This window comes from Solanum pennellii, chromosome 1 (assembly GCF_001406875.1).
Source record: "Solanum pennellii chromosome 1, SPENNV200".
Taxonomy (NCBI): Eukaryota; Viridiplantae; Streptophyta; class Magnoliopsida; order Solanales; family Solanaceae; genus Solanum; species Solanum pennellii.
Window position 1 is genome coordinate 102,592,438 of NC_028637.1, and position 27,729 is coordinate 102,620,166.

The 27,729-nt window shown below is 35.1% G+C and overlaps 5 protein-coding genes across 5 annotated transcripts; 3 read left to right on the plus strand and 2 right to left on the minus strand.

The window, feature by feature from the left end:
• Positions 1-438: 438 nt before the first annotated feature.
• Positions 439-4,262, plus strand: LOC107008516 (phosphoribosylamine--glycine ligase). The gene is made up of 4 exons (XM_015207587.2): positions 439-841; positions 1,278-1,651; positions 1,738-2,268; positions 3,419-4,262. Exons 1-4 carry the CDS (start codon positions 610-612, stop codon positions 3,824-3,826), a joined length of 1,545 nt encoding a protein of 514 aa, XP_015063073.1. The 5' UTR covers positions 439-609; the 3' UTR covers positions 3,827-4,262.
• Positions 4,263-4,886: 624 nt separating this feature from the next.
• On the plus strand, positions 4,887-9,443 carry LOC107001250 (stromal 70 kDa heat shock-related protein, chloroplastic). The gene is made up of 8 exons (XM_015199377.2): positions 4,887-5,528; positions 6,298-6,550; positions 7,056-7,135; positions 7,246-7,388; positions 7,477-7,575; positions 7,693-7,882; positions 7,969-8,367; positions 8,621-9,443. The coding sequence occupies exons 1-8, from the start codon at positions 4,986-4,988 to the stop codon at positions 9,023-9,025; spliced, it is 2,112 nt and encodes a 703-aa protein (XP_015054863.1). The 5' UTR covers positions 4,887-4,985; the 3' UTR covers positions 9,026-9,443.
• Positions 9,444-9,539: 96 nt separating this feature from the next.
• On the minus strand, positions 9,540-11,327 carry LOC107025813. Its single transcript, XM_015226570.2, has 2 exons — positions 10,749-11,327; positions 9,540-10,664 (listed from the first exon to the last, which is right to left on the minus strand). Exons 1-2 carry the CDS (start codon positions 10,936-10,938, stop codon positions 9,730-9,732), a joined length of 1,125 nt encoding a protein of 374 aa, XP_015082056.1. The 5' UTR covers positions 10,939-11,327; the 3' UTR covers positions 9,540-9,729.
• Positions 11,328-14,013: 2,686 nt separating this feature from the next.
• On the plus strand, positions 14,014-15,062 carry LOC107009929 (Werner Syndrome-like exonuclease). The gene has a single exon (XM_015209229.2). It carries the CDS (start codon positions 14,197-14,199, stop codon positions 14,836-14,838), a length of 642 nt encoding a protein of 213 aa, XP_015064715.1. The 5' UTR covers positions 14,014-14,196; the 3' UTR covers positions 14,839-15,062.
• A 4,275-nt stretch (positions 15,063-19,337) lies between these two features.
• LOC107006198 (coatomer subunit delta-like) lies at positions 19,338-26,863 on the minus strand. Its single transcript, XM_015204812.2, has 12 exons — positions 26,705-26,863; positions 26,139-26,198; positions 25,971-26,010; positions 24,086-24,309; positions 23,611-23,853; positions 23,324-23,495; positions 22,317-22,621; positions 21,576-21,768; positions 21,318-21,471; positions 20,426-20,488; positions 20,232-20,328; positions 19,338-19,700 (listed from the first exon to the last, which is right to left on the minus strand). The coding sequence occupies exons 2-12, from the start codon at positions 26,139-26,141 to the stop codon at positions 19,611-19,613; spliced, it is 1,584 nt and encodes a 527-aa protein (XP_015060298.1). The 5' UTR covers positions 26,142-26,198; positions 26,705-26,863; the 3' UTR covers positions 19,338-19,610.
• Between the last annotated feature and the right edge of the window lie 866 nt (positions 26,864-27,729).

The following is a 27,729-nucleotide window of genomic DNA, read 5'->3' on the forward strand; positions in this document are numbered from 1 at the left end:
ATATTTTTCATGTAGTAATATTTTACAAGTGTCCCGCAGGCTTCACCGTAAAAAAAGTTGAACTTTTGCGAGTATAAATTCGATTGATAAAAATAAAAATTAAAGATAAAGAGTAAATTGTGTAATTAAATTTGTCAAATTAATAAAATTTAAGATAAATCAAAATAAAATCAGTTAAAATTGATGATATCAATCAAAATTAGGTAGATTGAAATGAGTTTAAAAAAAAGGTCATCTATGAAAATTTGAACATTCAAAAAGAAATAAAATGAAACAAGATTGAAAACTGCAGACAAAGAAACAATTTAAGAACTTGTCAAACGTTTACTAAAAAAACAATTAACTAAAGTTTTCTCAAAGATTTGCGTTAAAGCCATTTGATTAGCCGTCACTTAACAGAAGAGGGCTTAGTGCTAAAACCCCAAATAGAAATATTAAAAAGTAATTAGTCTCTATCTTGGTTAAAACATCACTAAAACCTAAAACACTGTTACAGTTTCTCCTGCTCATCTTCTTCTTCATCGCATAGCTATTGTTCTTCAACTTTTTTTTTTTTTTGGTTTTGAGAAGTGAAAGGAAGGAGGTGAATTGGTAAAGAAAAAGAAGAATATGGCATGTATGTCACTCAATATGGGAGCTGCTTCTGCTTTGAAGTTTGTAAGCAATTCCCAAAATCATTCAGTAAAGCTGTTCTCGGCTAAAGAAAAACGTTGTTCCAACATCAGTTCCAGCAATTGGGGTTGTTTCAATCTTCGAGTTCGTCGGAGTTCTTGCCTTCGTTTTGATACACACAAATCTTTCGCCGTTTTCAACAGCCTTCCAGTGGATAATAGCAACCCCAGTAAGAACTACAACACCCATCTTGTCTTTCTATGTGTTTGTAAGAATAGGAAAAACTGAGAAATTCGGTGGTTTGATTGCTTCCCCTCAGTTTTTGTCATTTGGTTGGCTAAAGAATGTCTTGGGAATTTTGCCTATTCGAATGTGATTCTATTACCTCTCACTGAAGGGATATGTTAATACCTGCTTCTTTTATTAGATTTTGATTTTCACTTCCCTTTAAGAGTAGAGAATGAATTTTGAGTTGTTATTCAATAGCTTGGAATTGCCTTGTAATGCCGGAAGACCCTTTCTTTTCGTCTTTTTCAATATAATGTTTTGTCTTTTGGTGTTTATATTTATCTGGCACATACAGATACAGTAGCTGTTGCTCTGCGATAAAGATTGTACAAGTTCCTTAGCATTATTTATTGATTCCTTTCTAATTGTTATTATAGAGGAAAGTGTGGTTGTCTTGGTAATTGGAGGAGGTGGGAGAGAGCATGCGCTTTGTCATGCTTTGAGGCGATCCCCTTCTTGTGACGCTATTTTCTGTGCACCGGGTAATGCTGGGATTTCCAGCTCAGGTGATGCGACTTGTATATCAGACCTTGATGTTTTAGATAGTTCAGCTGTGATTGCTTTCTGTCGTAAATGGGGAGTTGGGCTGGTTGTGGTTGGACCAGAGGCTCCGCTTGTTGCAGGCCTTGCTAATGACCTTGTCAAGGAAGGAATTCCTACCTTTGGCCCCTCATCAGAAGCAGCTGCTTTAGAAGGTTCTAAGAACTTCATGAAGAGCTTATGTGATAAATATGGAATTCCAACTGCAAAGGTCTGTGCGTACTTCTAGTTTCATCTATATTTACTTGTTTTGGTTCACTTCATATCTTGACTTTATCTATGGTGGAATATCTGCAGTATCAAGCCTTTACAGACCCATCCGCTGCAAAAGAGTACATCAAACAGGAAGGTGCCCCAATTGTTGTTAAAGCGGATGGATTGGCTGCTGGTAAAGGAGTGATTGTTGCCATGACATTGGAGCAAGCATATGAGGCTGTTGATTCTATGCTTGTAGACAATGTTTTTGGTTCTGCTGGCTCTCGAGTCATTGTAGAGGAATATTTGGAAGGAGAGGAAGCATCATTTTTTGCTCTAGTAGATGGTGAGCATGCCATACCTCTGGAATCTGCTCAAGACCACAAACGAGTTGGAGATGGAGATACAGGACCAAATACTGGTGGGATGGGGGCATATTCTCCAGCTCCTGTCTTGACAAAGGAACTGCAATCAATGGTCATGGGATCTATCATTTTCCCTACAGTGAAGGGAATGGCCGAAGAAGGCTGCAAGTTTGTTGGGGTTCTGTATGCTGGGCTCATGATCGAGAAGAAATCTGGTTTGCCGAAGTTAATTGAGTACAATGTACGCTTTGGAGATCCAGAGTGTCAGGTTAGTTGGATTTGACTTGCCAGGTGCAATCAAACTTTTTATGTTCTAATTGCAATTTGTGTTAGTACCATTGATCCTAGTTTCATATTACACATAGGAAAGCATCAGACTTTTTGGTTCTTCACTTTGGTATATGTTGAATTTGTTATGTGAAACATACTGCTTTTCTATTACATGATTTGGCATTTGCTATGTGCACAAGGTTTTAGTCTTTCAGAAGCAATAGAAAGCTAGGTGCTTTCCAAAGTAACATGCACTCTTTTTTTTTCCCTTTTTTGTGAAAGAGATTTATTACCTTCGTGTCCTACATGTGAAGAATATTGTTAAATTGGTTCAAGATCATTTTTGTTCCAAGAGGTGGATAATTAGAGTTGTTATTGCTAAGTAAGCGGGTGCTCTCACTTCAGTTATGAACTTAGAAATATCTGATCTGTTATACATACTCAACAGTCTTTTGGTTTTGGGATTCTTATCTTGGATGACAAGTTACAATTGTCACATTAGAACACCACTCCTTGAGTGTAGCTTCATGCCTTCATAACATTTTATCGGAGTGTGGAAGCTATTATACTTCCTTAATCCATAACTTTTTCCAAGACAGTATTAAATTATAGATTTAGCTTGCTGTGGACCCTCCATTTCCTATTTAGTTGCATCTGCGGCGCAATTTGAGTAGTTGAATAGGCATTCAAGTGAACATTTGGTTGAGCCTTTTTTGGGCAATTACTATCCCAAAGAGTGGGTAACATTTTTGTAAAATGTATACTACGATGGAAATCAATCACTGTATAGTGAGATAGGTGATTCCGAATTTACAGATGGCGTTGTGTTTAACTAGGTTTGCATACTTTATTTGTTAAAGCAACAGTAATTAAGTTAGTTCATCCTATATGTTTGTCCTGTGCGTTGTGTATTTGGAAGGCAGAATTGTAGGGAAGGGCAATGTTCATCACAGAAAGAGTAGAAGTTTGATGCTTGTCAATACTATTTGGTTATAGTTGGCAAATTTTTCTGGATACTTTTTTTTCTGTAGGTTTTACATGGTGCTTGATGAAACATGTAATGGATACAGGAGTGGGATATAATTGTGCTCAGTGTAATTGCTATATCTCATAAAATAGTTTTGAAGTCTTTTTCTTATCCTTTGCAGGTATTGATGGTCCGGTTAGAGTCTGATTTGGTCGAAATTTTGCTGGCAGCTTGCCATGGGAAGCTACATGGGATGTCTTTGGACTGGTCCCCTGGATCAGCCATGGTGGTTGTAATGGCAAGTAATGGCTATCCTGGCAACTACCAGAAAGGAACAATCATCCATAAGCTTGAGGAAGCAGAGCAAGTTGCTCCTTCGGTCAAAGTATTCCATGCTGGAACTGCTTTTGATGCAGATGGAAATTTCATTGCTACTGGAGGACGTGTTCTTGGAGTCACAGCAAAAGGAAAGGATCTTGAGGAGGCTCGGGATAGAGCTTATCAAGCCGTTGAACAAATTAATTGGCCTGGTGGTTTTTATAGACGAGATATTGGTTGGAGAGCACTGCCTCAAAAACAATATTCTTAAGGTGAGCTCCTACAATCATCCGTTCCATTGGGACTGTAATAACATTTTCTGAAGCAGCACGACATGGCTATCAGCTTGGCATTAACTATATTCGAGAACTCATTTGGCATGATGTTTACAAAGAGACTGAAGCATGGCATGGCTCTTCGAGAAACCACGTAACACTAGGTGTGAGGAAAAGGTCCAGGAATAGATAAAAAAGTCTTGAATTGACTGTAGAACTTTCTAACAAGGTGATTCTATATTGCCTAATGAAAGCTGCTGATAAAACTAAAAAAGAAGCTGTTGTATCGTTATTTTTTTTCTTCTTGTTCCCCCTGCAGTTTAAATGAAATACTCTGATTAGGAGCATCCTATATGTTGTATCTTATCCATATCTTCAACAAAAGCAATTTGTTGTGTGAAAATACATTAGAGTAGTGGCGTAAGTTCGTTCTCTCCTTGCCTTTGAAGTTACATTTTGGAAGTTCTTGTCAATGTGACAATGTATGTCTAATGGTATTTAGTAATTTTAACTACGCAAGGGGTGTTTTACTTTATTCGTACTAAAATAACTGTCACTTTAGTTCGTTTCATGCTTATTAGAGGAAAAAATACTACTCCCTTCGTCTCATTTTATGTGGCCCAAAATATTCCTAACCAATTATTTAACATTATTATTTCCTTAAATATAGAATTTTTGTAACTTGATTACAATAAAAAACAGAAGAAACTGATTAGGAGGAAATCGAGGAATCAATATCTTGTTAGAGTGTTAGTTATATAGTCCTTAATATATGGGGAAGTATAATTGATTATTAAATACTTTATCAATTCAATTTTTTTTTTTTTGAAAAAATTACTGTTTGAGGCAATAAAATGGGTATTGGTATATATTAAGAGAAAAGTTTGTGGTTACCGGCCTATATAAGTCCATTGGGCCTGAGGAGCGGGCCCAATATTAAATGAACCAATCAGAAGCTTTAATTTCAATCACAAACGTGCAAAGCCAAAAAGATGATTCTAGAACCGTCCACGTGTACTCACCTAACCCTCACCCTCCTCCTTATCTTCTCTTCTTCTACACTTGCTTTCAACTCCTCTTTCTCCCAACTCGCCTTTTCCTCTAATCCCCAAATTCTCAATTCTTCTTTCTTTTTAGGGTTAGTAGGGGTTTACTATGGCGTCTTCAACTGCTCAAATTCATGCTCTTGGAGCTACGTATTTCGCTAATTCATCTTCTTCCTCTAGAAAACCTTTAAAGTCTCTGTTTTTGGGCCAAAAGCTGAACAATAGAACCCTAGCTTTTGGATTGAAGCAGAAGAAGAGCCGGGGGAATAACGGTGGTTATGCACCGATGCGTGTGGTGGCGGAGAAGGTGGTGGGAATTGACTTGGGGACTACTAATTCTGCTGTGGCTGCTATGGAAGGAGGGAAGCCTACCATAGTGACGAATGCTGAAGGACAGAGGACAACTCCTTCAGTGGTCGCTTATACTAAGAGTGGGGATAGGCTTGTTGGTCAAATTGCTAAGCGTCAGGCTGTGGTGAACCCGGAGAATACCTTCTTTTCAGTGAAGAGATTCATTGGAAGGAAGATGAATGAGGTGGATGAGGAGTCGAAGCAGGTCTCCTACAATGTCATCAGAGATGAGAATGGAAATGTCAAGCTTGATTGCCCTGCCATTGGCAAATCATTCGCTGCTGAAGAAATTTCAGCTCAGGTATAAGCAATCTTGTATTCTGCTTCATAAACACGCTTAAGATTTGTCTTGCATGTCTAGACTAGTATTAATTGTATGCTTAGAATGAGATTGCAGCTGGTGTTTCTGACCATCCTGACAAGGAAACTGTGGTCCTTGAGCAAGTCTGAACATTTAGGGCGCTTTTGGTATAGAATAGGTAGAAGAGTTGATAACAGATGATATTGCAAGGTGTAGGAAAAGGTATTAGGATAACGCTCTAACAGAAGGCAACAATATCTAAATATTGATTACCTCGTAATATCTAAGTATTGATTGAAGTAAGAGATATGTAATAGAAGTCGGGGATTGTAAAAGAACATTATTTTTCCTATGAGACAACATAGTCCACAGTTTAATGTAACATTCACTTCAAGTCCAGGAAAATATTCCTCCATATGGCAGCAGGAGGAGGTGTACATTTTTTTAGATAGTCTTTTACTCCATGTCAAAAACACCGGCAGTGTAACTGACTGTCTTTGCAATTTGAGATCTTGAAGTTCATCAATTTACATGCCTTTTGCTGTAGTTAGTGTGAACAATATGATTTTGCTGTTCAATAAAGCATTAGTTATGTGACACTATTGCAAAGTTGATTAGAAAAGAGGGCATATAGAGACTTGAGCATACTGCCTGATACTTATTTCTTGGATTTTTATTTTTTGGTTCCATAGTCAAGTGAGCTGACCATTATTATGAGTTTGCTTCCATGGTTCTGTTGACTTACTGATGATTTTATTTTCTGGTTTAGGTCCTGAGGAAGTTGGTGGATGATGCATCCAAATTTTTGAATGACAAGGTTTCCAAGGCTGTTGTCACGGTTCCTGCATACTTCAATGATTCTCAGAGGACAGCAACTAAGGATGCAGGTCGCATTGCTGGATTAGAAGTTCTTCGGATAATTAATGAACCCACTGCTGCCTCCTTGGCTTATGGTTTTGAAAAGAAAAGTAATGAAACAATTTTGGTGTTTGATCTTGGAGGTGGTACTTTTGATGTATCAGGTAATAATTGCACTATGGTTCCCTCCTGGGTGTTAGCTCTGTTGTGTCTTGAGACTGTTCCCTGCTTTTCGTGCGTGGCTATGTTGTTGCGACCAGTTTGGTGATTTTCATACTTTGAGTTTCCAACAATCATGCTGTACGTTCAGCCATAATTTATAGGAGAAGGGGGATAGGTTAAAAACAAGCTTGTAGGGGTACTTTATAGAAACTAAAATTAAAGGTTTGAGCTAGTAGCTGCTCTTTACTGCTGGTTATCCCATAACTTTTTGAGCTTGAGCTGTGTGTTGAAAGATTCTTAGGAATGGGCTTATAGCTGGTAACTCTTAACTGTTGTTTCTTATATTATATGACCTCTGTGCTGGGTTTTTGCTACTGTAGCTTTCCTATGTAGTGTGGGGGATTCTACTATAGGATGTCTTTTAACATCATGACTTAATGACTTGACTTTATCCATGTCTCTGTGAACTCATGCTTGTGGCAATTGTAACAAATTTTTTTCTTGCAGTTCTTGAGGTTGGTGACGGTGTCTTTGAGGTGTTGTCAACTTCTGGTGACACCCATCTTGGTGGTGATGATTTTGACAAGGTTTATTTTCTGTCCCCTTAACGAAAATGTATTTGTCACTAGATTGAGCAATTTACCTCTAAATCACTAGTACCTGCTAAAAGTAATTTTGAAGTATTCCACTCATGCAGAGGATTGTTGATTGGCTTGCTGCAAGTTTCAAAAGGGATGAAGGTATTGATCTTCTAAAGGACAAACAAGCTCTTCAACGTCTGACTGAGACTGCTGAGAAAGCTAAGATGGAACTGTCATCGCTGACCCAGACTAACATCAGGTATGTATGACGTTTTCAAGCTTTATTTTTCTTCTTTGCCCTTTGGGGGTGTAGTACGTTGATTTTGAAATTACATTTTCTGTTGTAGTTTACCATTCATTACGGCTACTGCTGATGGTCCTAAACACATTGAGACCACTATCACACGTGGGAAATTTGAAGAACTATGCTCAGATCTGCTTGACAGGTAACAGCAGTATAACACACTTCCTTTTATATCTTATAAACTTTAATGGTTAAGTTGCTGGCTTTTACAAGATTAGAGGATTTGATGTCAGTTTTTTTGCGCTTGTTCTGCAATTAGGCTTAAAACTCCTGTTCAGAATTCCTTGAGAGATGCCAAGCTCTCCTTCAGCGATATTGATGAGGTCATCCTTGTTGGTGGTTCTACACGTATCCCAGCTGTTCAGGAACTTGTTAAGAAATTGACTGGAAAGGACCCCAATGTTACAGTTAATCCCGATGAAGTCGTTGCTCTTGGTGCTGCAGTGCAGGTAAGACCTTTGTTTGTTCCTGGTTCTTGTATTCTGGTCTTGATTAGTGTATGTTGGTGCACATCTCAATTTCTTCATTATTCTAGGCTGGAGTTTTGGCCGGAGATGTCAGCGATATTGTCCTTTTAGATGTCACACCATTGTCCATTGGTTTGGAAACACTTGGTGGTGTGATGACAAAGATCATTCCAAGAAATACAACATTGCCTACCTCCAAATCAGAAGTTTTCTCTACCGCTGCTGATGGTCAGACAAGTGTAGAAATTAATGTCCTCCAAGGAGAGCGAGAATTTGTTAGGGACAACAAATCTTTAGGTAGCTTCCGGCTTGATGGAATTCCTCCTGCCCCAAGAGGGGTTCCACAAATTGAAGTGAAATTTGACATTGATGCCAATGGTATTCTTTCCGTGACTGCTATTGACAAGGGTACTGGGAAGAAGCAAGACATCACCATTACAGGTGCCAGCACATTGCCCGGTGATGAGGTATGTTTTTGACTTCAAATTCTACTAGGTACTGCATCTCCTTTAGGAATTCTAGCTAGGTCGTTGTGCGACGAGTTGTTTTGTGTTTATCAGTTGCTGGAATTTGCCTCTTTTCTTTTTCTTCAAATTTTTCCTTCTATTATTGGCTTTTATTGCCGTTGGTTGTATATGGAGCAATATGTTTTGCGTGTCATTCCATTTTAGCTCCCCTTGCTGCTCATATGTGATGGGATTTCTGGTTGCATGGACACAGGTCGAGAGAATGGTTAAAGAAGCTGAAAGATTTGCCCAGGAAGACAAAGAGAAGAGAGACGCCATAGACACGAAGAACCAGGCCGATTCTGTTGTCTACCAGACAGAGAAGCAGTTGAAGGAACTTGGAGACAAAGTACCAGGGCCAGTGAAAGAAAAGGTTGAGGCTAAACTTGGAGAGCTTAAAGAAGCAATCTCAGGAGGCTCAACTCAGACCATGAAGGATGCTATGGCTGCCCTTAACCAAGAAGTAATGCAGCTTGGTCAGTCACTCTACAACCAGCCTGGTGCTGCACCAGGTGCTGGTCCAGCACCTGGCGGTGCTGATGGACCTTCAGAATCATCATCTGGGAAGGGACCTGATGGAGATGACGTAATTGATGCTGATTTCACCGACAGCAAGTGAGCATAGAAGAGCAATTTTGAGGCTATATTTAATTTTCAGCTTTTATACTCTTGCTTAGGTTGTGTATAAGGGATTTAACTTTGTGCACAATTACGATTTTGGGGGACAATTTCTGGTGGAATGGGGTATGCTAAAAAGATTATTCATACAGGGGAACTAGAGGTTAGAAGTGTTGAGATAGGTGGGGTTATTCTTGATTGCAAAATGAAACAGTGTCTGTCTACCCATGAATATTTTTAGAAAAATGTTAGTGGTTCAAACCTTAAGGTTAGAGAAACTGACCTTTCTGGTTCTCTCACCCTACTTTTCCACAATTCTATAGGTAGGGGGACCTTTTGGATCCTTGCCTGTAGCTCCTTGTGTTCTTGGATTACTTGCTGTTATTGGAGTGAAATGAATTTGAATTTATTTCTCAGTACCTATTTATCTTTTCAATCTCATACCTGATGTTGATGCTATCATTAATGGACAAATCCTAGCAGAAGAATTCCTGCCTTGCAAGTACAAAATGATGTTCCATCAGAATTTCAGTATTTTTTTATTATACAAAGCCCATGGTAAAATTCAAAAGACGAATGTACATCCCTTCTAATATGATATGATAAAGATAAATGATATAATGAAATATAATTATTTACTGTACAATAAGGTGTACCAAATAGGTTGGGGCCTGTGTGTGTGTGTGATGATCTCTTAAAGAGTTTTTAAGTATCCCCTGAACCAGCCATATTGGAGAAGCGAGGGCTTAATGGAATGGGACTGGGAGAAAGACTACTGGTTCTTCTTTCCACAGAATAACCTCCTGGAGAAGCACAACCATTTCCTATTTCTATAGAGTAACTGCACGGCGATATACTTCCATTTCTCCTTTCATAGTCATCAAAATGCATACATTTTATACAACATCCACCACCACGGCTGTGCCTATAAGAGGGTGATTGATAGTAATGTTGGTTAGGATCCATGTGATACCTTAACCCTTCCGCTCGACCAACAGACCTAACAGAAAACAACCTGTCTGGCCCTTTGATTGGATCACCAGGACCATGACTATGTTTGTTTAAATGATAACCATTGTAGTGCTGTTGTTGTCTATGGTTGTAATAGTGATGTTGTTGGTGCAAGTTTTGATGTAACCCATGCTGCTGCTGGTTACTGACATTGTAAAAGCTAGGGGAACTCTGCACTTTGTGCAATTGACTTCTATTTTGAAAAATACTTTGCAGCAATGACTCATGATTAACACCATCAGTAGTGCAACTGTCAGGAGATCTTGGTGAAGAACAAGCAGAGGAAAACCCAAAAGAGGCTTGACTTATGCTTAGAGCTGGTTGTTGTTGTTGTTGTATCCTGATCCCTGCTTCCCTTGCACGTATTATACCATTAATCGCATCGATGTATCGTTGTTCTAAAGGTTCTGGTGGCGTTGTGTGGTGATCCACCACAACAGGCTTTGCTGGGAACAGAAATGCACGTAGTCTCGGGATCCCTGCACTCTCACAGCGATCATATTCATCCAACATATGGCGTAGATCCTCCTCTGTTTTAACCGATATCAATGCATCAAGCTCCTCGTGTACTAGTTGATATTTCAGAACCATATCACCTTCAATTTGAGGAGTTAGCTTCTTCATCAATTCTGCATCAAGGTGAAACATCGTCTTTTCAATTCCACATATATGAAAAAACCGTACAGTTCAATGCATAAAACATTTTTTTTTACCTGAAAGTTTTATATCTCGAGGAACGGAGATAACACGTGTCTCGCCACCGACATACTTGAGGTGGCCATCAGCTGGTTGAGGAAGAATTTTTCCTCCCTGGCTACAGAGAAATTTAATCCTACTCTTAGGGGAGGTTGGGCTGGACCCTAGTGGTGAACCACATAAAACAGGTTCCTCCACTATTGGCATTATTATAAAAACAAATGCCAAAAACAGAAAATAAAAATTAAAAAATTAATATACACAAAGGGAAGAATTTAGAATTATTAAGAATATAACTATGTTTCAAGAATTGAGATAACAAAGACAAGAACATTCATGTGTTTGAATATTTATAATAATACGTATAAATTGTTTGTTTTTTTTGCCACAGATTTGATTGTCTGGTTCTAACAATAGTGAAAATAGCAGGAAAAAAAGAAGGGACTTTCTGGTATATAGGCTATTAATTTGTGAACATTTTTATGGTATTTCGTATTATTCTGAGGATTCTTTCATTTTGATTCGATTTTTGAGGGGGATAAAAATGGATTTTTAAATGTTTCCTTGTATTCAGGAAATTAAAGGTTGATAATTTAATTGAGTTGCCCTACATTCATTGTGTAATATTATGGTATTTTATAATAATGTTAAAGAGAATTGTAAGGCGCCTATTTTGGAATAACAATCAAAAAGGATAAGATACTTTATGTTCTGTTACTAACACGGAGGATTTGTTGGATGAAATTAAAACAACGGAAAATACATATATTATGTGAATTTGTGTCAAGTATTTAAATCAAATTATGTAATTTCTATTATAATTACATAATTTAATAAGTCTAATATTAGCGAATCATTATCAAAGAAAATACTAAAAAAAATAATGAGAGCATTCTACTACATACAACTAACCTTCTATCATAGTATTATTTAAAGTCATGTCATATTACAGTATTAAGTTGAAAAATAGGGTACGTTGATTATTTGGACCCAATTAGGATGCCGATTAGTGTGGTGTATTTGTCAACTTAACATGTACATAATTTTTGGGTAATAGTATCAAGCCGGGATGACATTTTTACGTTTTTAAATAATAATATATTTAATATAATTTTATAACTAAAATTAAAAAAAAAATTATAATAAATTTCACTAGATAGAAAAATTATTTCATATACCAGTAGCTCAAAAAAAAAACATTACAAAGCGATTTAAAATAAAAGCTGATCCAAAAAAAAAAAGAGACAAAATGCTAAAAAAAATGACATAAAAAATGAAACAATCACCATCCTAAAACAATATGATACTCAAAGTGCTGGAAACACTAAATAATAATAACAGAATTAGAATAACAAGAAACTAAGTAATATTATGACTACTAGCATCAAAGATAAAATGAGAGTACTCTCAACTATTTAACTAATTTTTTATTTTAATTCATGTCTTTCATTATTTCTTATCTAAAATCATGTCATTGATAACATAAAATTGTGTCATGTCACGTTACATGTAACCATATCGTCAACATTTCAAGCCTTCACAATGAACATCCATTCATCTCGTCACATATCTAAATCATATTAATTTCATTTTCTACATTTTACCCTTCATCAAGATCACTCCAATTCTATCTTTACTACAAATTTTATCTCTTTTAATATATCAACAAATCTACCTCAACAACATTCTCATTTCTCATTGTCTAAACTTTTAATGTCTTAGCACAAAAGGTTTTAATTGATCAATATTTCATTCCATAATATAATATAACTGGAAAAGGACGAAAATTGCTTCTGAACTATGCGAAATAAATCACTTATACCCTCCATTACATTTTGGGATAAAAATACCCCCACCGTTATTCTAGGAGACCACAAATACCCTCAAAAGTTAACACCTCAATTTTTTAGTGACGTGGCAGACCACATGTGACTAATCACCTAACCGTTGCCAAGTAAGATTCACTACAAAAGAACTTGACCTTGTCGCCACTAAATCTCAAAATATTGTCATTAAAGGTTATGAGTGATTTTTATTGGCAACTAAGACTCCAACTAGTAAAATCTGTTATTTCAACAAAAAAAATATGACAATCAATTTTCGATTGCAACCTAATTTTCTAAAATAAATAACTTGCAATATCAATATTAAAAACATCTAATATTATTACAAAAATAATGAAAATTACTTCTCGATTCACATCTCCTGTTATATAATGCATCATTGTACATTTTATACGTGTACATATGACATAAAAATAAAACATACAGTGAATTCAAACTCCTACTTAATTGATATCATTTTTGTTTTTTTTTTAAAAAAACAATGAAGAAAATACGCAAAATTAGAATTTTATGTTAAAAGCTTTTAGTGACGATTTTTTGAGCTTTTGTGGCGACTTTGGTCGTAGCTAAAGGTCTAATTTATTTATTTTTTGGTAATGAATCCTAGTTGATAATGCTTAGGTGGAAGGATTAGTTTCACGTAGCTTGTTAAGTCAATAAAAATGTGAGATGTTAACTATTGAGGTATATGTGGTCTCTTAGGATAAAGCAAGATGATTTTTAATCAAAAAATGAAGTTAATACATCAGATGATTACTCAATTATGCAATCTTCTCTCAAAAAGTGACTCAACTTTCAATTTACCTCAAAAGTTACTCAACTATCTCTTCTTCTCTCATAAAGTTACTCAACTATCTATTCTTCTCTCATAAAGTCACTCAACTTTGAATTTTAACTTAAAAGTAACTCAACTATCTCTTCTTCTCTGAGAAAGTCACTCAATCTATTTAATTATTTTTTAAATTAAATTTTATTGATATTAATTGTTTATCTAACAAATCAAAATTTTAAAAGATAAAATCATTTAGTAATTCATCCACCAAATTCGATCCACTAAAAAAATAATATGATCCACTTTATATTTTTCAATGGGTCGGATATGTGAATGGGTCACTAAATATTTTTTTTTTATCTTTTAAAATTTTAATTTGTTATATAAATAATTAATTTCAATAAAATTTAATTTAAAAAATAATTAAATAGAGAGTGACTTTTTGAGAAAAGAGGAGATAGTTGTTTGAGTTAAAATTCAAAGTTGAGTGCTTTCTTAAAGAAGAAGAGATAGTTGAGTAACTTTTGAGTTAAAATTGAAAGTCACGGGACTTTCCGAGATAAGAATGAGTGATTATATGAGATATTAATAAAGAATATAAATCATCTATTTCACATGCTTGGGAGTAATTTTCACCATTTTCCGTAATATAGATAGAACAAATTAGCTGACTCATCAAAATTCTTTTTCACTGTACTACACTTTGAAGTTAGTGCTTTAATTTTAGTGGCACCTCCACTCTTACATCTTTGATTGATGCGAACTTCACAAGCCACTTGATTTAATTGTATTTCTTGCTTCAAAATTCACATCAAGAGTAGAGAGATTCGGTTCTTGCCTTTGAACGCCATGGATGTGCAGTTATGCGAGTACAAATTGGCCTGCAATTGTAACCACAGAATCTACAATGTCATTCTGGACGACACTGTAATCGAAACTATAGTCACCGTTGATCCTTCTTCCGTCGCCTCATGGATCAGAAAAATCGAATCCCAAAACAGATCCCGTCTTCACCGTTTGATTGTAGGGCTTGACATCGAGTGGCGCCCAAAATCCAATCCCGTCGCCGACCGAAACCCCGTCGCCACTATCCAGCTCTGTGTCGGAAAATCCTGCCTCATCTACCAAGTTCTCCACTCCAGACACATCCCCCGCCGACTCCGACACTTCCTGAACAACGACGACTACACATTCGTTGGAGTTGGTATTGATAGTGACGTGGACAAGCTGTGGGAGGACTATAATCTTGAAGTATCGGACATTGTTGATCTCCGGGAGTGGGCGGCAGAGGAACTGAACAAGAAGAAGCTTCTTAATTCGGGGCTCAAACATTTGGGGAGGAAAATTGCGGGAATAGAGATTGAGAAGCGCAAGAGTGTGATAACCAGTGCTTGGGATGAGCGCTGGCTTAGCCGTGAACAGATATGTTATGCTTGCCTTGATGCATATATTTCTTTTGAAGTTGGGAGGGTCTTAAGTGCTTGGTACTAGAAGAGTGAACACAAGTCAATATGTAAGTAAAATACACCAGTTATCGTTTTCTTCTACTCAAATTTGTAAGTGTGTGTGTGTGAAACTATTTCCTCTATCTTGTGTTGATTCTAGTTTACTATCTTGATTATGAGAGATATATGATTTTGTGTTCCATTGTAAATTGTTGTAGTATTTTAACTTAAATGACTTGTTCGCAGAAGATTGTCATCTGATTTCTTTTACTACTTTGTTGCTTCTTGTACTTCGATTATCGTATAGTTATTGTTTAGAATGATTAGTCAAAATTGGTATATTTGTATTACATATAGGATGGGAAAAAGGTAAAGACTCAATTAGATAACAATGTTTCAAAGGGATCATTAAATTCAGTATTGACATGCTATGTTGATTTGGACTCGTTGGGTGCGTGTCGGATCCTTCAAAAGCAGTGAATTTTTTGGAGGATCGGATGCTGGTGCTTCATCATTTTTGGAGAGTGAAGAGTAGACAAAGATGATCTTATATAAAAAGAGTCTTGGGTTGAGTTGTCCTTCTCCACTGCTTGATCATTTTTGAACAATTAAGAAACCTGCTCAGTGTCTGATTTTGATATTTGTGACACAAGGATTGTGTTATTATATTGTTTTGTGCTTAATAGTTTATGGCCTCATAATTGATCCTGTGTGAAACCAATTGTGAAGTCTTGGTACTTCCATTTTTGTCTTCATTGTCTGATGTCCACATGCTTGTTGATAATTATACTTATTTTAAACTCATTTTCCTTATTTTGTTATCTAGACTTTTATTTGCTTTTTCTTTTGTTTTTTTGGACCCATGTTCCCTCAAAAGTTCACCTCACTTTCCCAGACAATTGTTATATCACTATTATAACTACTGGCAAGGCTTTGAATTGAAAAGTCATTAGTTAATGCCTAGATTTGGATCTCAATAAGCTTCTTCATAGTCAAACATGTGAATTTGACTTCGACAGTTAGATAATTAGGGATTAAGCATCTAAAATATAATAGAACACTAAAAATTTAAACTTAATTATATGAACACTACCCTCTCTAACCCCACTTGTGGGATTACACTGGAAATGTTGTTGTTGAATATCAAATTGAACAAATTTAACTCAAAACTCAACTTGCACTTATAACTTCTAAGATTATAAAACCCCACTTTTTATGCTTATTATTATACTACATAAGATTTAACAAAAGAAGAAGCTCACAAAAGAGAAAAGATAAAATGCCAAAGATTTAACATTCTCAAGATACAAGTAGGAGTGTCTCCCTTGAGTACAATACACATACAAACTTCTCTTCTTACGACAATGAAATCAGAGGGAGATTTAGAGTGAATTGAACTGAACTCACACCGTCCGACTCAAACTATATATGTATATGCAAAAGAAAACAAAACTATAAATATATATTAGTTCACATCCGTCTTGAAATTGTGGACTTTAAATCTTGAATTCTCTCCACTCATGAGCTAAGCCAAAATGGTGAGTGTGGGGACTAGGGAGTAATGAACAATATAATAATACTCCATATGTTCTTCATTGTGTAGCCCCAGTTACTAAAGAACTCTTTTGACTTTGAAAAAGCAGAAGTACTGGATTAAGTTTACTTTTAAAAGAAAAAGAATGAAATGATTCATTTTATGGTGACTTTCAGATTCCAAAAAGGCGCTTACAGGCTTTTAGGATTCTGCCTCTTCCATTTTTCTTTTTCTTCTTCTCCCTACTATCCTCATGAGCTTCAGCAACATCATCCAATATCGGAGACGAAACGGTGAATCCCTGATCATGAATCCTGCAGTACTTCTCAGAAACTGATGAAGATCTTCTCATTGAGAAAGCTCTTTTCACTGATTCAAATGGTGATGTAGTTGTATTCTTGCTCCCTTGTCTTTCTAGTCTGAACCTGTTTGCTGAAGCTGCTGATGAAACAGAGCAAGCCCTGCTCAACTTCACAGCATTAGGATTGTTGTTGCTGCCCTTCATATTTTCTTCATTGGCAATGGCATCTTGATTCTCTTTCTCATTCTCATTCTCATTCTCATCATGGGGTTCTTGGTTCTTGCTTTGTTGGCTTTTGGGCATGGATTCAAGATCTATGACATCATGAAAAACAGTGTGATTTGGGCTAAGATTCTCATTGGTTTTTTTGTGGTGTTGGGGTATAGATTGGAGATCTGAGAAATTGTTGGATCTTGATTTGTTGGTTCCATTGATCTTGGTGTACCCATCCATTTTCTCTTTTGACTAGAAGCTATCCAAGAAAATGTGTGTATAAATATGATGTGGAAATGAGGTAGAGATAGGTTTTATGAGTTGAAAAGCATGGTCAGGACAAAAAAAAAATGAAGTTGATTGGAAGGTAAGCTGAGATAGATTCACCCTACACATAAAGTGATAACATATTATTATGTCAGCATCTAAAGATTAAAGTAATACATGTAGATATGCATGTATTTGACTCGAATCATGTATATGTGTTTAAAAATTCACTAAAAATAAGTAGAATTAATAAAATTTGAAGGTATATTCTAACATGAACCAGAAATATTGGAATCATATTCAATTTTTACCTCAAATTTAAATAATTTAACACGTGAAAATATTACCCACACCCCACTTGGCGTGCTTCATGAAGATCTTATACAATGTTACTCCATACGTTTATCTGTTTATTACTATTTGAATAGTACATTAGATTTCAAGAGCTTGGGTACATTGCTAAAGAAAAAAAAATGTATTCAGTGGTTTAGATAGATATATCAACATTCAATTAAGTGTATCGTTCAGATCTTTTTAAAGCATGTGTTGTTATTAGATCAATTTTTAAAAAATAAATATGACATGTTGCCCTGCACCATTATTTCGAGAGTAGATCCGGCCTTTGGCACTTTTGTATTTCTTTTTAGTTGTTATTTTTTCAATGTTTATGAATGATTAATTACTAATGACTGGTGGTATTTTTACACTCTCTTAGGATCATTGTTTTCTGTTGTTTTAAAATGTAATGTATTGTACGGTATTCTATTATATTGTATAGTAAATACAATATTTGGCTAGACTATATAGTTTATTGTGGTTTACAGGACATTTTATTGTTTGGTTTGGTTGAATCATATTGTATTATAATTTAAAAATTTACTAAAATATCTTTAATTATTCTAGGATATGAGGTTTGACTAAAATTAAATAATATAGGGCAAAATAGTATTATGAAATTTTATGTAAGAATATAACTGGAAAAAAAATTAAATAACAATGGAAACACACCAACTCAGTTATTTCACAAAATAGGATTTTTTATTATTATTAGGTAACAACAAAATTTAATAATATAATATATTTTAAATAACAATTAAAATAAATATTTATAGATATAATAATGATACAATATAATATAATAATAGAGTTAATATATAATATTTAAGTATAAAAATAAAAATAGAACGTGAGAGTTTAGAGTAAATTAATTGATTCTATGGTGATGACTTTGAAAAAGAGAGGGTAATGAATGTGAGGATCTTATAAATGAACATCAACGCGGAGCCAGTTGTTTCTGTGAGAGGGGATTCGAGTACAGGGCGGGCGGACCAAGTTATTGCCCATAATGGGAAGAGTCAAAATCATCATTTCACACCAGCTGTCTTCCACTTTTAGTTTCTTTATCACTTTCTATTTTTAAATAGTTGACTGATGCATGTAGTTAGTTTTTATTTTGTGTGTCGTTTTTATTAAAAATAAATAATTTTTAATATTTGTTATTTTGTAATTTATTAGTTTTGAAAGTGTTAGTTTGTTCAGCATAAGAAAATTATTCATAATTATTAATTATTTAATAATTAAAATAAATTAACTTATGTTTATTTAAGAGATGTAAAATTTAAGATGATAGAGATTTTTTTAAATAGAAATGGAAAGTATATTACTACTATGTCAATTCAATAATTTATGCATGTCGGTTTGTATCACTTCTATTGGTGCGTGTAAAACTATCAATGAAGACACATGGTTGAGGCTGACACTTGAAAGATAAGAATAAAGTATTCGTAAATTTTTTTATTCCTTTATAAAAGCTAATTCTATTTTATATACATTTGCTCCCTAATTGAAAAGAAAAAGATCGGCATATCATTAACCCAAAGTTAATTCTATAGAATGAGCGTATGCAATAGAATGAGTTCATTTAGTTAAAGAGTACCCTTGGTACACATTCTTGATTTACTCTCAAAAATAAAGTTAAGACGTTTTTTTTCTCCAACAAAAGGAAACTTCTTCAAACGGAAGTTTCTAATTGGTTTTGAATTATCCGAAGCATTCTCTAGATTTAACAGCTCCAGATAGTCGATTGCAACAACTTCAGACTTAATTAAAAATGTAAATAGAAGAAGTGTCTCTGCTGATGGTATCCTAGCAAGTTGTTCTACTTAACGTTAGTAGTAAACTAAGAACATTTTCAATGACCAAAGAGACGTGAGAAAAAACGAATAAGAAATAATAGAACAAATAAAGAAAACAGTGAAGCTTCAAATTTTGGTTCAATTCAATTGCGCAAAAGTAAGTTGATCGGCGTACGCTATAAATGCACAAGACTTTCTAAGTTCAACCTAACAAAGTTATTCCATCTCCGTACATGATCGATCATGTTGTGAAAGAACTTTGGGAAAGGATAACAAGGAAAAGGGCAAGCAAAAGTCTGAACAAAAATGAAATAAAACAAGTCCTATAATGTTTGCTGTAACGGCACAATTTTATGATGTCCTCATGGTCACACAACTTGGTAACTCTCCGTGGCCAGCAGTGTTCTTTGAGAATGCTTGGGAGTAGCCCCACCTTTTAGAGGCAGCACGTTGACAACCTGAAAATTTTAAACCAATTCGTGTTACAAAAGTATCAGCTGACAGTGAAGCGAACCTAGGAGAAACGAGACAAGTTTTTTTTATTCTCAGAGCCTATTTGATATTCAGTATTGATTTCTTTACTGCAATAATACTTCTTTCCTAGTAATCTGAGAAAAAATTAGGAGGCTATAATATCATCATCCACCAAAACAATTGCTTCTAAATTTTATATGGACAAGATCAACTGCATAGAATCACAACACAGCAAATTCCATCGACTTTGTTTGAACAGTTAAGGTTGCAAGAGAGTAAACCATAACAACCACAAGAAGAAGATACTCATGCGAAAACGAACAAGTATAATAGCAGATCAGATATAATGATTGCATGCAAATAAATCAAAAATAGCAACAAACATGTAGCAAGAGCATCAGATAATCTCCAGACACTAACTGCTAATGGTCAGCATAGAGTGGGGAGGAATTAGAACTACACCACATAAACACCAAAATGACCGAGCAACATCACATGGAAGATTAGGAGCAAACCTTCACATCACTGAAGGTTCTCGAAGAAGTAAACTGTGCAGAAATTGGAAAGAAGGCTGATGGATCAGCTGCTGGAACAACAAACTCTAGTGCTCCACTGCAAAGTACGCAAACTTTCACATTAGAAAGACTGGAAGACAAACAACATTAATAGCTGTGTACTTCAATCGAACAAACTTTTAACATTAGCTAACCTGCGGTTCGAATTGTCAATGAGAAGAACAGACCACTCTAAAACAGAATTTCTGGAATCGTACCTGCAATTGGAGAGTGAAAAATATTAAAATCTACCAGAACATATGACAATCTGTACAGCACAAATCCAGCAGTTCCATTCAAGTTCCCAGTCAATAAGGTCAGTCAATCATCTATGCCTCAGACAAGTACTTTTAAGATTATACCAACTACAATTAGGTCTGTCAATAAGGTCTATGAATAAAGGGATGAAAATTATACCATTCTGCACTGCATTTTAAGTGACTTACCAATTTCCTCAATATTATCATACCACACAAGTAGAACAATATAGCTTAAACTACAGCCAGTGGCCCACTACCATTTTTTACCTTTTCATGTCAGTTCCTCTCCACTCAATTTCGCTTAAGCACTACAGACATGCTACTAAACAATCTTATTTGATAGTTCTTACAAGGTGCAACCAAAATGAATATAGGAGTTCATATTTCTTCGTCAAGGAAAGCAAACAGAATTGGAAGCTAGCATTTAAAGGAATAACTGTGTGACATTCATCCCTCCCTTTGAAGAGCCACATCATGTGTGAACTTTCCAAGCCAATGATTCTACAAATATCTTATCGATATGAAACCACATTAAATAATAAACATGAAGCAGCTGCTTCGCACTGACCGCAGTGAATGCAAACTAGTTATGCAAAATGGGCATTTTTAAAAGCAATAAACAAATTAGCATCTTAAAAGTAGCATGGTCGTCGGTGCAAAGCCATTTCTTAAGAAAGATTAGTGTAAGTTTCAGTTTTAAAATCCAGTGAGAATAGATCCCTGATAAAAAGGGCGATTGCTTAAACATAACAGAAGAACAAAAGCTTGAGTTTAAGTTAAAAAATACCTCCACTCTCCATCTATCTGTTGTACATTTGGAGCCTCCCTGAGAGCTGGAAGGGGTACAGAAATTACAACATTTTGTAAATCAATCTGTGCGGGGGTTTCATACTCGATATTCACATAGGTTTCACTTCCAGAAACTGAAGGCCAGCAGTTAACTGAGACAAAATATTTGAAATCAATGATAAAGAATAACATTAATTAAACACAGAAGACAGCACTGAGATTTAGAAAAGTGTTAACTGAAATTCATGAAGCTTACTTGTCAAAGGCAAAATTGACTCATCTGTGCTTTGCATTCTCCACCTCAAAAGACTAACACCATCACCACCTTGCCCTGTGGGAAATGACCTATTGGGATCTTTAAGGCCAAGAATATTTTCATTTGCAAACAACTCCTTGTTCATGTTTGGGTGTGCTTTGAAGAGGATTGCTGGATTACCACTGGTTTCAATCTGAATATATAGTATGGAATGAGCAGTAAACTACAATATCAGAAAATTCACAAGCAAAGCAAATACGAATGCCTTCTAAAAGTCAGATAGACTTCCAAATGCAGAGCTAGACAGTCCAGTTTGTACAAGCATTTCAGACGGAAAGGGGCCAAGTGAGTCTTCAGCTATATTGTAAAGAGTGCATATTGGAAATGTTTTACAATTTTTCTTAGAGAAGAAGTCATGTATTGCAAGTAAATGCAGAAAAATATATTTAGGTTCCTCTTTACCCTTTTCCAAATTTCAAATGATTGCCAGTCGCATATCAAATGCAATCAAATGAGTAGAGCTGGAAACGGTGTTTGGCTGCAGAGGACATAAATGATACACTACACTACACCAAGGAAATCTACATGCACACTGCATCATTTTATTTTTCATTTTATTGTTTGGCATAGAAAGGGAATATAACTAAATTTGTTGACATTGGACATTGACGGAAGTTTCCACAATGAACTTTTCAGAGGAGCCTAAGCATACTTGAAGAGAGAGAGAGAGAGAGAGAGAACCTGCACTTGGATAAAAGCATCTTCTTGGTTCAGAATTTGGAGAGACAAAGTACCCTGGACAACAAAATTGCTGAGACCACCATCACGCTTTAGTGTTACATTTATCTTCTCTTCAACAGTCAACGTGACGGGATCAGTTAGTGGAGCAGCAGCTGGTTTGGCCTGACCAACGCTTGGCCTCACATCCTCGACAATTACCTCACCCTCAGCTTTTAGGGATTCCAGAAATTGGTTGGTCTTCTGTGTTTTACCCAGCTGCATACCGAGACCTTTCGGTGGAGCAGTAGCAGATGCAGCTGGACGACCTGTACACAAAATTGTCATAAGATACATCTTCATAATTGGTTTCCAAAAAGTTCTCTATGGTTCTCCAAGAGAACCTGCAAATTTGGTATTTCAAAGGATAAACAGGAATGTGCTTCACAACCAAGATAGAGTAACCCCATCTAGATGCAAACTTTTCAGATATCAAGAAAGATCACCTCAATAAGTTGTCACAAACACAGCAAGTCGGAAATATACAACTATCACAACTAAAAGGAAGAAGGCAAACAAAAGGAGGTTCCGTTTTCCCTTCTTCCTTAAGAGACTAAAGGCGAGGGTTTCGTAGGATTCTAGATAGTTTTCTCGAGTGTGTCATATTTATCAAAACCTTCCGTTCTGCAAGGGGAACATTTGGAAGAAAGTTGATGTCTCCTTCTCCTTCATTTTCATTCTTCTTAATCACCTACAACAAAATATCTTTTTCATACTATATTCTTTTGGGTCACCACTATATACCCAACTCAGTTTTTTTTAAAAGGTGGCTTTATCCTTCCTATCAAAATTGTGCGCTGCTTCTTTACACAGTATATGTACCTATAACATCAGAAGGGTGTGTCTGCAGCACAAAGACATGTAAAAGAAGTGCACGAGCAAACATGCAAAAAGGGTTGATGCACCCCCTCTACAGAGATCTAGAACGATCCAAAGACACGTCACATTGACAGGGTGATTCAAAAACAAACCCTTGGATTTGGTGGAAAATGTGTCCACATCAGGGGGTAGACCAAATCCACCAGAACCATTGCCTCCTATGTTGGATATGCCTGAGTCGCTGCCAAAGCCAGTATCAATTCTTCCAGAACTCATGGATTGCAGTGACATGAAACCTCCTTTGTCACCTCTATTCCTCTCAATCTGCAAAGTAAATGTGTAGAAAATTATGTTAACGGTACAATCAAATAGACCCAAGACATGAAATAAGATAATAAATTTAACATTTAGCATAGCTGACATGCGCCTCCTGAACTACCTTGCTTTTGTCAATCTCACTGGCTTTACGCTTCATGACATCCTTAGTTTCATTTATCTTGTTCTGTAAGACTAACTTGTGTAATCTCTCCTCGTGACTCTCCATTTCACAGTACTGCTTGACTTGTGTAACTGTAACATTTTCCTTGTGCCCAAGAGAGATCACTTCATCAAATGCAAAAATAAGCTCAAAAGCTGTCCTGCCAATTCCTTCCTCATCTAGTGAATAAGAATATTCAGGCACCTAATAATGGTCAAGGAATTTTCCAAACTTCTCCATTTACAGAAAAGTCTATTGTAGCATGCATATGAAAACTTGCTTATTTAGATTTATTTGGATTGAATTTGGAGTTACATTTTGCAGGTTACAGAAATTAAAAAGCAGTAATATTCTATGAACAAAGACGGATAAAGACAATCTAATGCTGAGAAGAAAGGATAATATAACTCCAGTATCAGAGGAAGAGAAAGGATACTAGTTTAGACAGCAGCCTCAGTGTCTCCAAATCTTCAAGAATGTTGCTCTGTTTGTTGGTCACAAGGAGCAAGTACAGAGATTCTATCGGCTGATAAACATATCGCACATTTTCAGTCTCAATATATGTATGCTGCTTTCCTATACCAACCAATTTGGGAAAAGCTGCAAGATATCCTTCAATTCTTATACGAGACATATCAACAAATTGCCTCGAGACAAGAGCTGCAGAAGACAATGAGATGATATGGTCAATATTTGTCGGTGGCAAAATCTATCCTATTACATGAATAAAAGAATATTGAACATCAAAATGCAAGATATGGTTGAGTAACACATCCTAAGTCCTAACACAAACAAACAAAAGAAGCTTCTTCTGTAAGAGCAGAAAATCAAATGAACTAGCAAAACAGAATCATGGGATTACTGATACCCCACAAGAGGGACATCATAGTGGACAGAAGCTCTTACACCTTTCAAATGAAAATATAAGAAAGAATAAAATTCTGACCTACACCTATGGAATTAGATGATGGAAACATCACAGTTATATGAAAAGCCAAACTGAGGAAATAGGACCCTTTGTGGTTACAACAAATTGACCCTTTCCCAGCTTTGTCATTATTGTATCACTACGCTCAAACACAGCAGCCAGAAAAGACAAACAGTTACAGCTATAAACTCATTTTTAGAATGTTGACATTGTCTCTTTTCTGCCATTTACTTTCTAGTTTAAGTTTGCATTTCATGTTTTATTGCTTTCTTCTACATAACTTTCATTCCCTTCCATTCTCCTTCTAGGAAAATATTATTTTATATTTATTAGTCACATCTATACTACTAGAAAGAAGGACATAGCAGTGGCAGCACAAATACTCATATTTTCTCTTCCCTTGTCTTTCTTCCTCTGTTAAAAAGAAGAATACCACAGGAAGCCTGTCAACATTGTTTTTTTCTTTATTTGATGGGCGGAAACCTCTCACATTTCTTTTAACGATAGTCTTATAACATCCAAACTAATTAAGTAGGATTAAACATTACTAATTCCTAAAAGCAGTCCAAGGCGTAATAATTCTTTTCTGCACTTTTCTTGGAATGAAATGTTTTTAATCCACCAATTATTACGACAACCACTACTTACACTAGCAACACACCGAAAAGCATCATAAGAAGAAGTAACAAGCCAAAAATGTAATTTTGCATGAACCAACAGTTGTTTATGATGACAAATATATTACTTGGAATACAAGTGTCAACCATTACAAATAATCAAACAGAATGATACCAACATGAACACTTCAGCATTTTTGCAACTAATACTAGTTAAACAAAAGTGAGATGTTGAAAAACTCTTCTTAATCAAATAATGATTAACTTGAGACATTCCAACTCCTTTATAAAGTACTTCACTGCAAATTGTTCAGCCTATTCTTTGTTGCAAGCTCGGATTTTACATGTCCAAAATCACATTTCTTAGAGGTTATTTTTGGTGCCTCTAGCTATAACTTAATGGAACTATTTCCTCTGCCTTTTACTGTAATTTTTAAATTTGACCAGATAAGTCTTACATATTAATGTGAATGAAACGGCAACTTCTTTAATGTCAAATGTTATTTCGAGCTTTACACTCCAACAACATTCTTCCACAAAAAAAAATACTAATAATGAAGAGAACACTTCTTATATCCATGAACTCTTTAATCTTATCCCATTTTGCCATTGTAAGTATGCTATTCTTAAACTTCATTTCCAATCAAACATATAAAGTGTAAAGGATGGAGTAGCAATTTTTGCGTGTACATTCTCTGACTTCAGTAGAATTCCGCCAAAAAATCATCAACTAACATTGCAATAGTCTCCACAAACATATGTAGAATGTGACATACCTTTGCCAGATTTAGAAATTATGGAAGCCGCTAGAACAACCTGCACAGCATATACGGAGTATAGTTATCATTGCAGTGTTCTACTTAGCTAATAATCTCTAGCTTTATTTTTAAAAGATGACATATCATTCAAATCTACACAACTATATCGATACAAATTTATCTTACCATCTTTGTTGCTTAGTAGATTTTGTTGTATCAGATCCTGGACAATAGATCGTATACCACCTGGATTATGAATGCAAACTCAAAACAGTAAGAAACATCAAAAAAATTCCAAACAACAGACAGATAGATTAAAACATCATTTACTTCACAGACATCAACAATGCAATAAAATTTAGAAACAACGAAAAATGACATACACAGTATAAATCACTAAAATTACACATAAAACGGTGAAATCCACGCAAATTTCTCGGATCTTTGTACAGATTGTTAGATAGATGAGTGTATACAAAATTAAAACATCATTTGCTACATAGACATCGGCAATGCGATAAAATTTAGAAACAATAAAACACGACATACACTGTACAAATTCACCAAAATTACAACATAAAAGGGTGAAATCTACGCAAAATGATCGGATCTTCGTACAGATTTGAGAGATGAATGATTGAAAATCAGATCGGACAGTAACAAATCCCTAGATCTAACGATGAAGATCAGAAGTAAGAAGTTGCCGAAAGATCAAATAGTGAGAAGAAGTATACAGAGAAATCGGCAGTTACCTTACTGAAGATTGAAGATTGAAGAATGCTTAGAGAGTAATGAGATGGTGAAGAGAATATAGGCGCTCCACGAACTTAAATATGACCCGGGAGTTCAAGATCTTACGGTGCGACGACACTACTTGTTTTTCTTCCGGCTCCCTTTTAATTAAAATTGAAGCAAGTTCGGAAACTTTTTCTAATTTTGCAAATTTACATTTATTATTGTAGTAGTTTTTCCTTAGGACATATTATATTGTAATGTTAAAACTCAAAATTAGTGGCTCAAAAGTCAAATTGTCAAGTTTAATTGAATCGATAAATTAAAACAAATAAAAATATTAATTTATGATGTGGTTTAATTGATTCAAGTTCTAAAGTTTCAATTTTTTTTAACTATTCTTAATTTGATATAAAATTAATTTATGATGTGGTTTAATTGATTCAAGTTCTAAAGTTTCAAATTTTTTTAACTATTCTTAATTTGATATATATATATATATATATATATATATATAATAATCTCCTTTATAAGTATTTTTTAACGTTATTATATAATTTCCAATGTTTAGTTTATTGTTTCATATTTAGCCTTGTAATATGACTAAAATTTGACATGAATTATATTTTTTTTTTAGTTTTTGATATATTTTTGTGACAAAATATCTAGTAAATGTTATTGTGCATCATATTTTTTTAATTTTATTTTGTACAAATGTCTTGAAAATGCCGGTAAACAATATAACTAGTTCGCATGTGTCGATGGTACCATGTCATTTCAAGAGTGAACTTTGATTAAATAGCTAGACAATGTTCATGGGCGGCTCTTGCTTATAAAATTTAGGTACATGTCTTAGGCCCTCAATTTTGGAAGAAATCAAGAAAACGTTATTTTGTCTTATTACATTTCATTGCTAACATTCACATTATTTATTTTAAAATTTCTTTTTCACTCTTTTTTCTTCAAATCTTTGATAAGTTTAAGTAATACTTTATCGAAAGTTTGAATCATTAGTCAAAAGTATTGAACAAAGTGAATCACATTT

Bases quoted from the DNA above. Each gene is read 5' to 3' on its own strand.
- LOC107008516 (XM_015207587.2), top strand. From the start codon at position 610: ATGGCATGTATGTCACTCAATATGGGAGCTGCTTCTGCTTTGAAGTTT. The intron at 842-1,277 runs GTAAGAACTACA...TTGTTATTATAG, and splicing joins AGTGGATAATAGCAACCCCA to AGGAAAGTGTGGTTGTCTTG. The intron at 2,269-3,418 runs GTTAGTTGGATT...TATCCTTTGCAG, and splicing joins TTGGAGATCCAGAGTGTCAG to GTATTGATGGTCCGGTTAGA.
- LOC107001250 (XM_015199377.2), top strand. From the start codon at position 4,986: ATGGCGTCTTCAACTGCTCAAATTCATGCTCTTGGAGCTACGTATTTC. The intron at 6,551-7,055 runs GTAATAATTGCA...TTTTTCTTGCAG, and splicing joins TGGTACTTTTGATGTATCAG to TTCTTGAGGTTGGTGACGGT. The intron at 7,389-7,476 runs GTATGTATGACG...TTTCTGTTGTAG, and splicing joins CTGACCCAGACTAACATCAG to TTTACCATTCATTACGGCTA.
- LOC107009929 (XM_015209229.2), top strand. From the start codon at position 14,197: ATGGATGTGCAGTTATGCGAGTACAAATTGGCCTGCAATTGTAACCAC.
- LOC107006198 (XM_015204812.2), bottom strand. The intron at 23,854-24,085 runs GTATCCTTTCTC...GACCATTATTAG, and splicing joins TGAGGCTGCTGTCTAAACTA to GTGCCTGAATATTCTTATTC. The intron at 19,701-20,231 runs GTTTGCTCCTAA...TAAAATTTTCAG, and splicing joins GAACCTTCAGTGATGTGAAG to GTTGTCAACGTGCTGCCTCT.
- LOC107025813 (XM_015226570.2), bottom strand. From the start codon at position 10,938: ATGCCAATAGTGGAGGAACCTGTTTTATGTGGTTCACCACTAGGGTCC. The intron at 10,665-10,748 runs GTAAAAAAAAAT...ACCTTGATGCAG, and splicing joins TCGAGATATAAAACTTTCAG to AATTGATGAAGAAGCTAACT.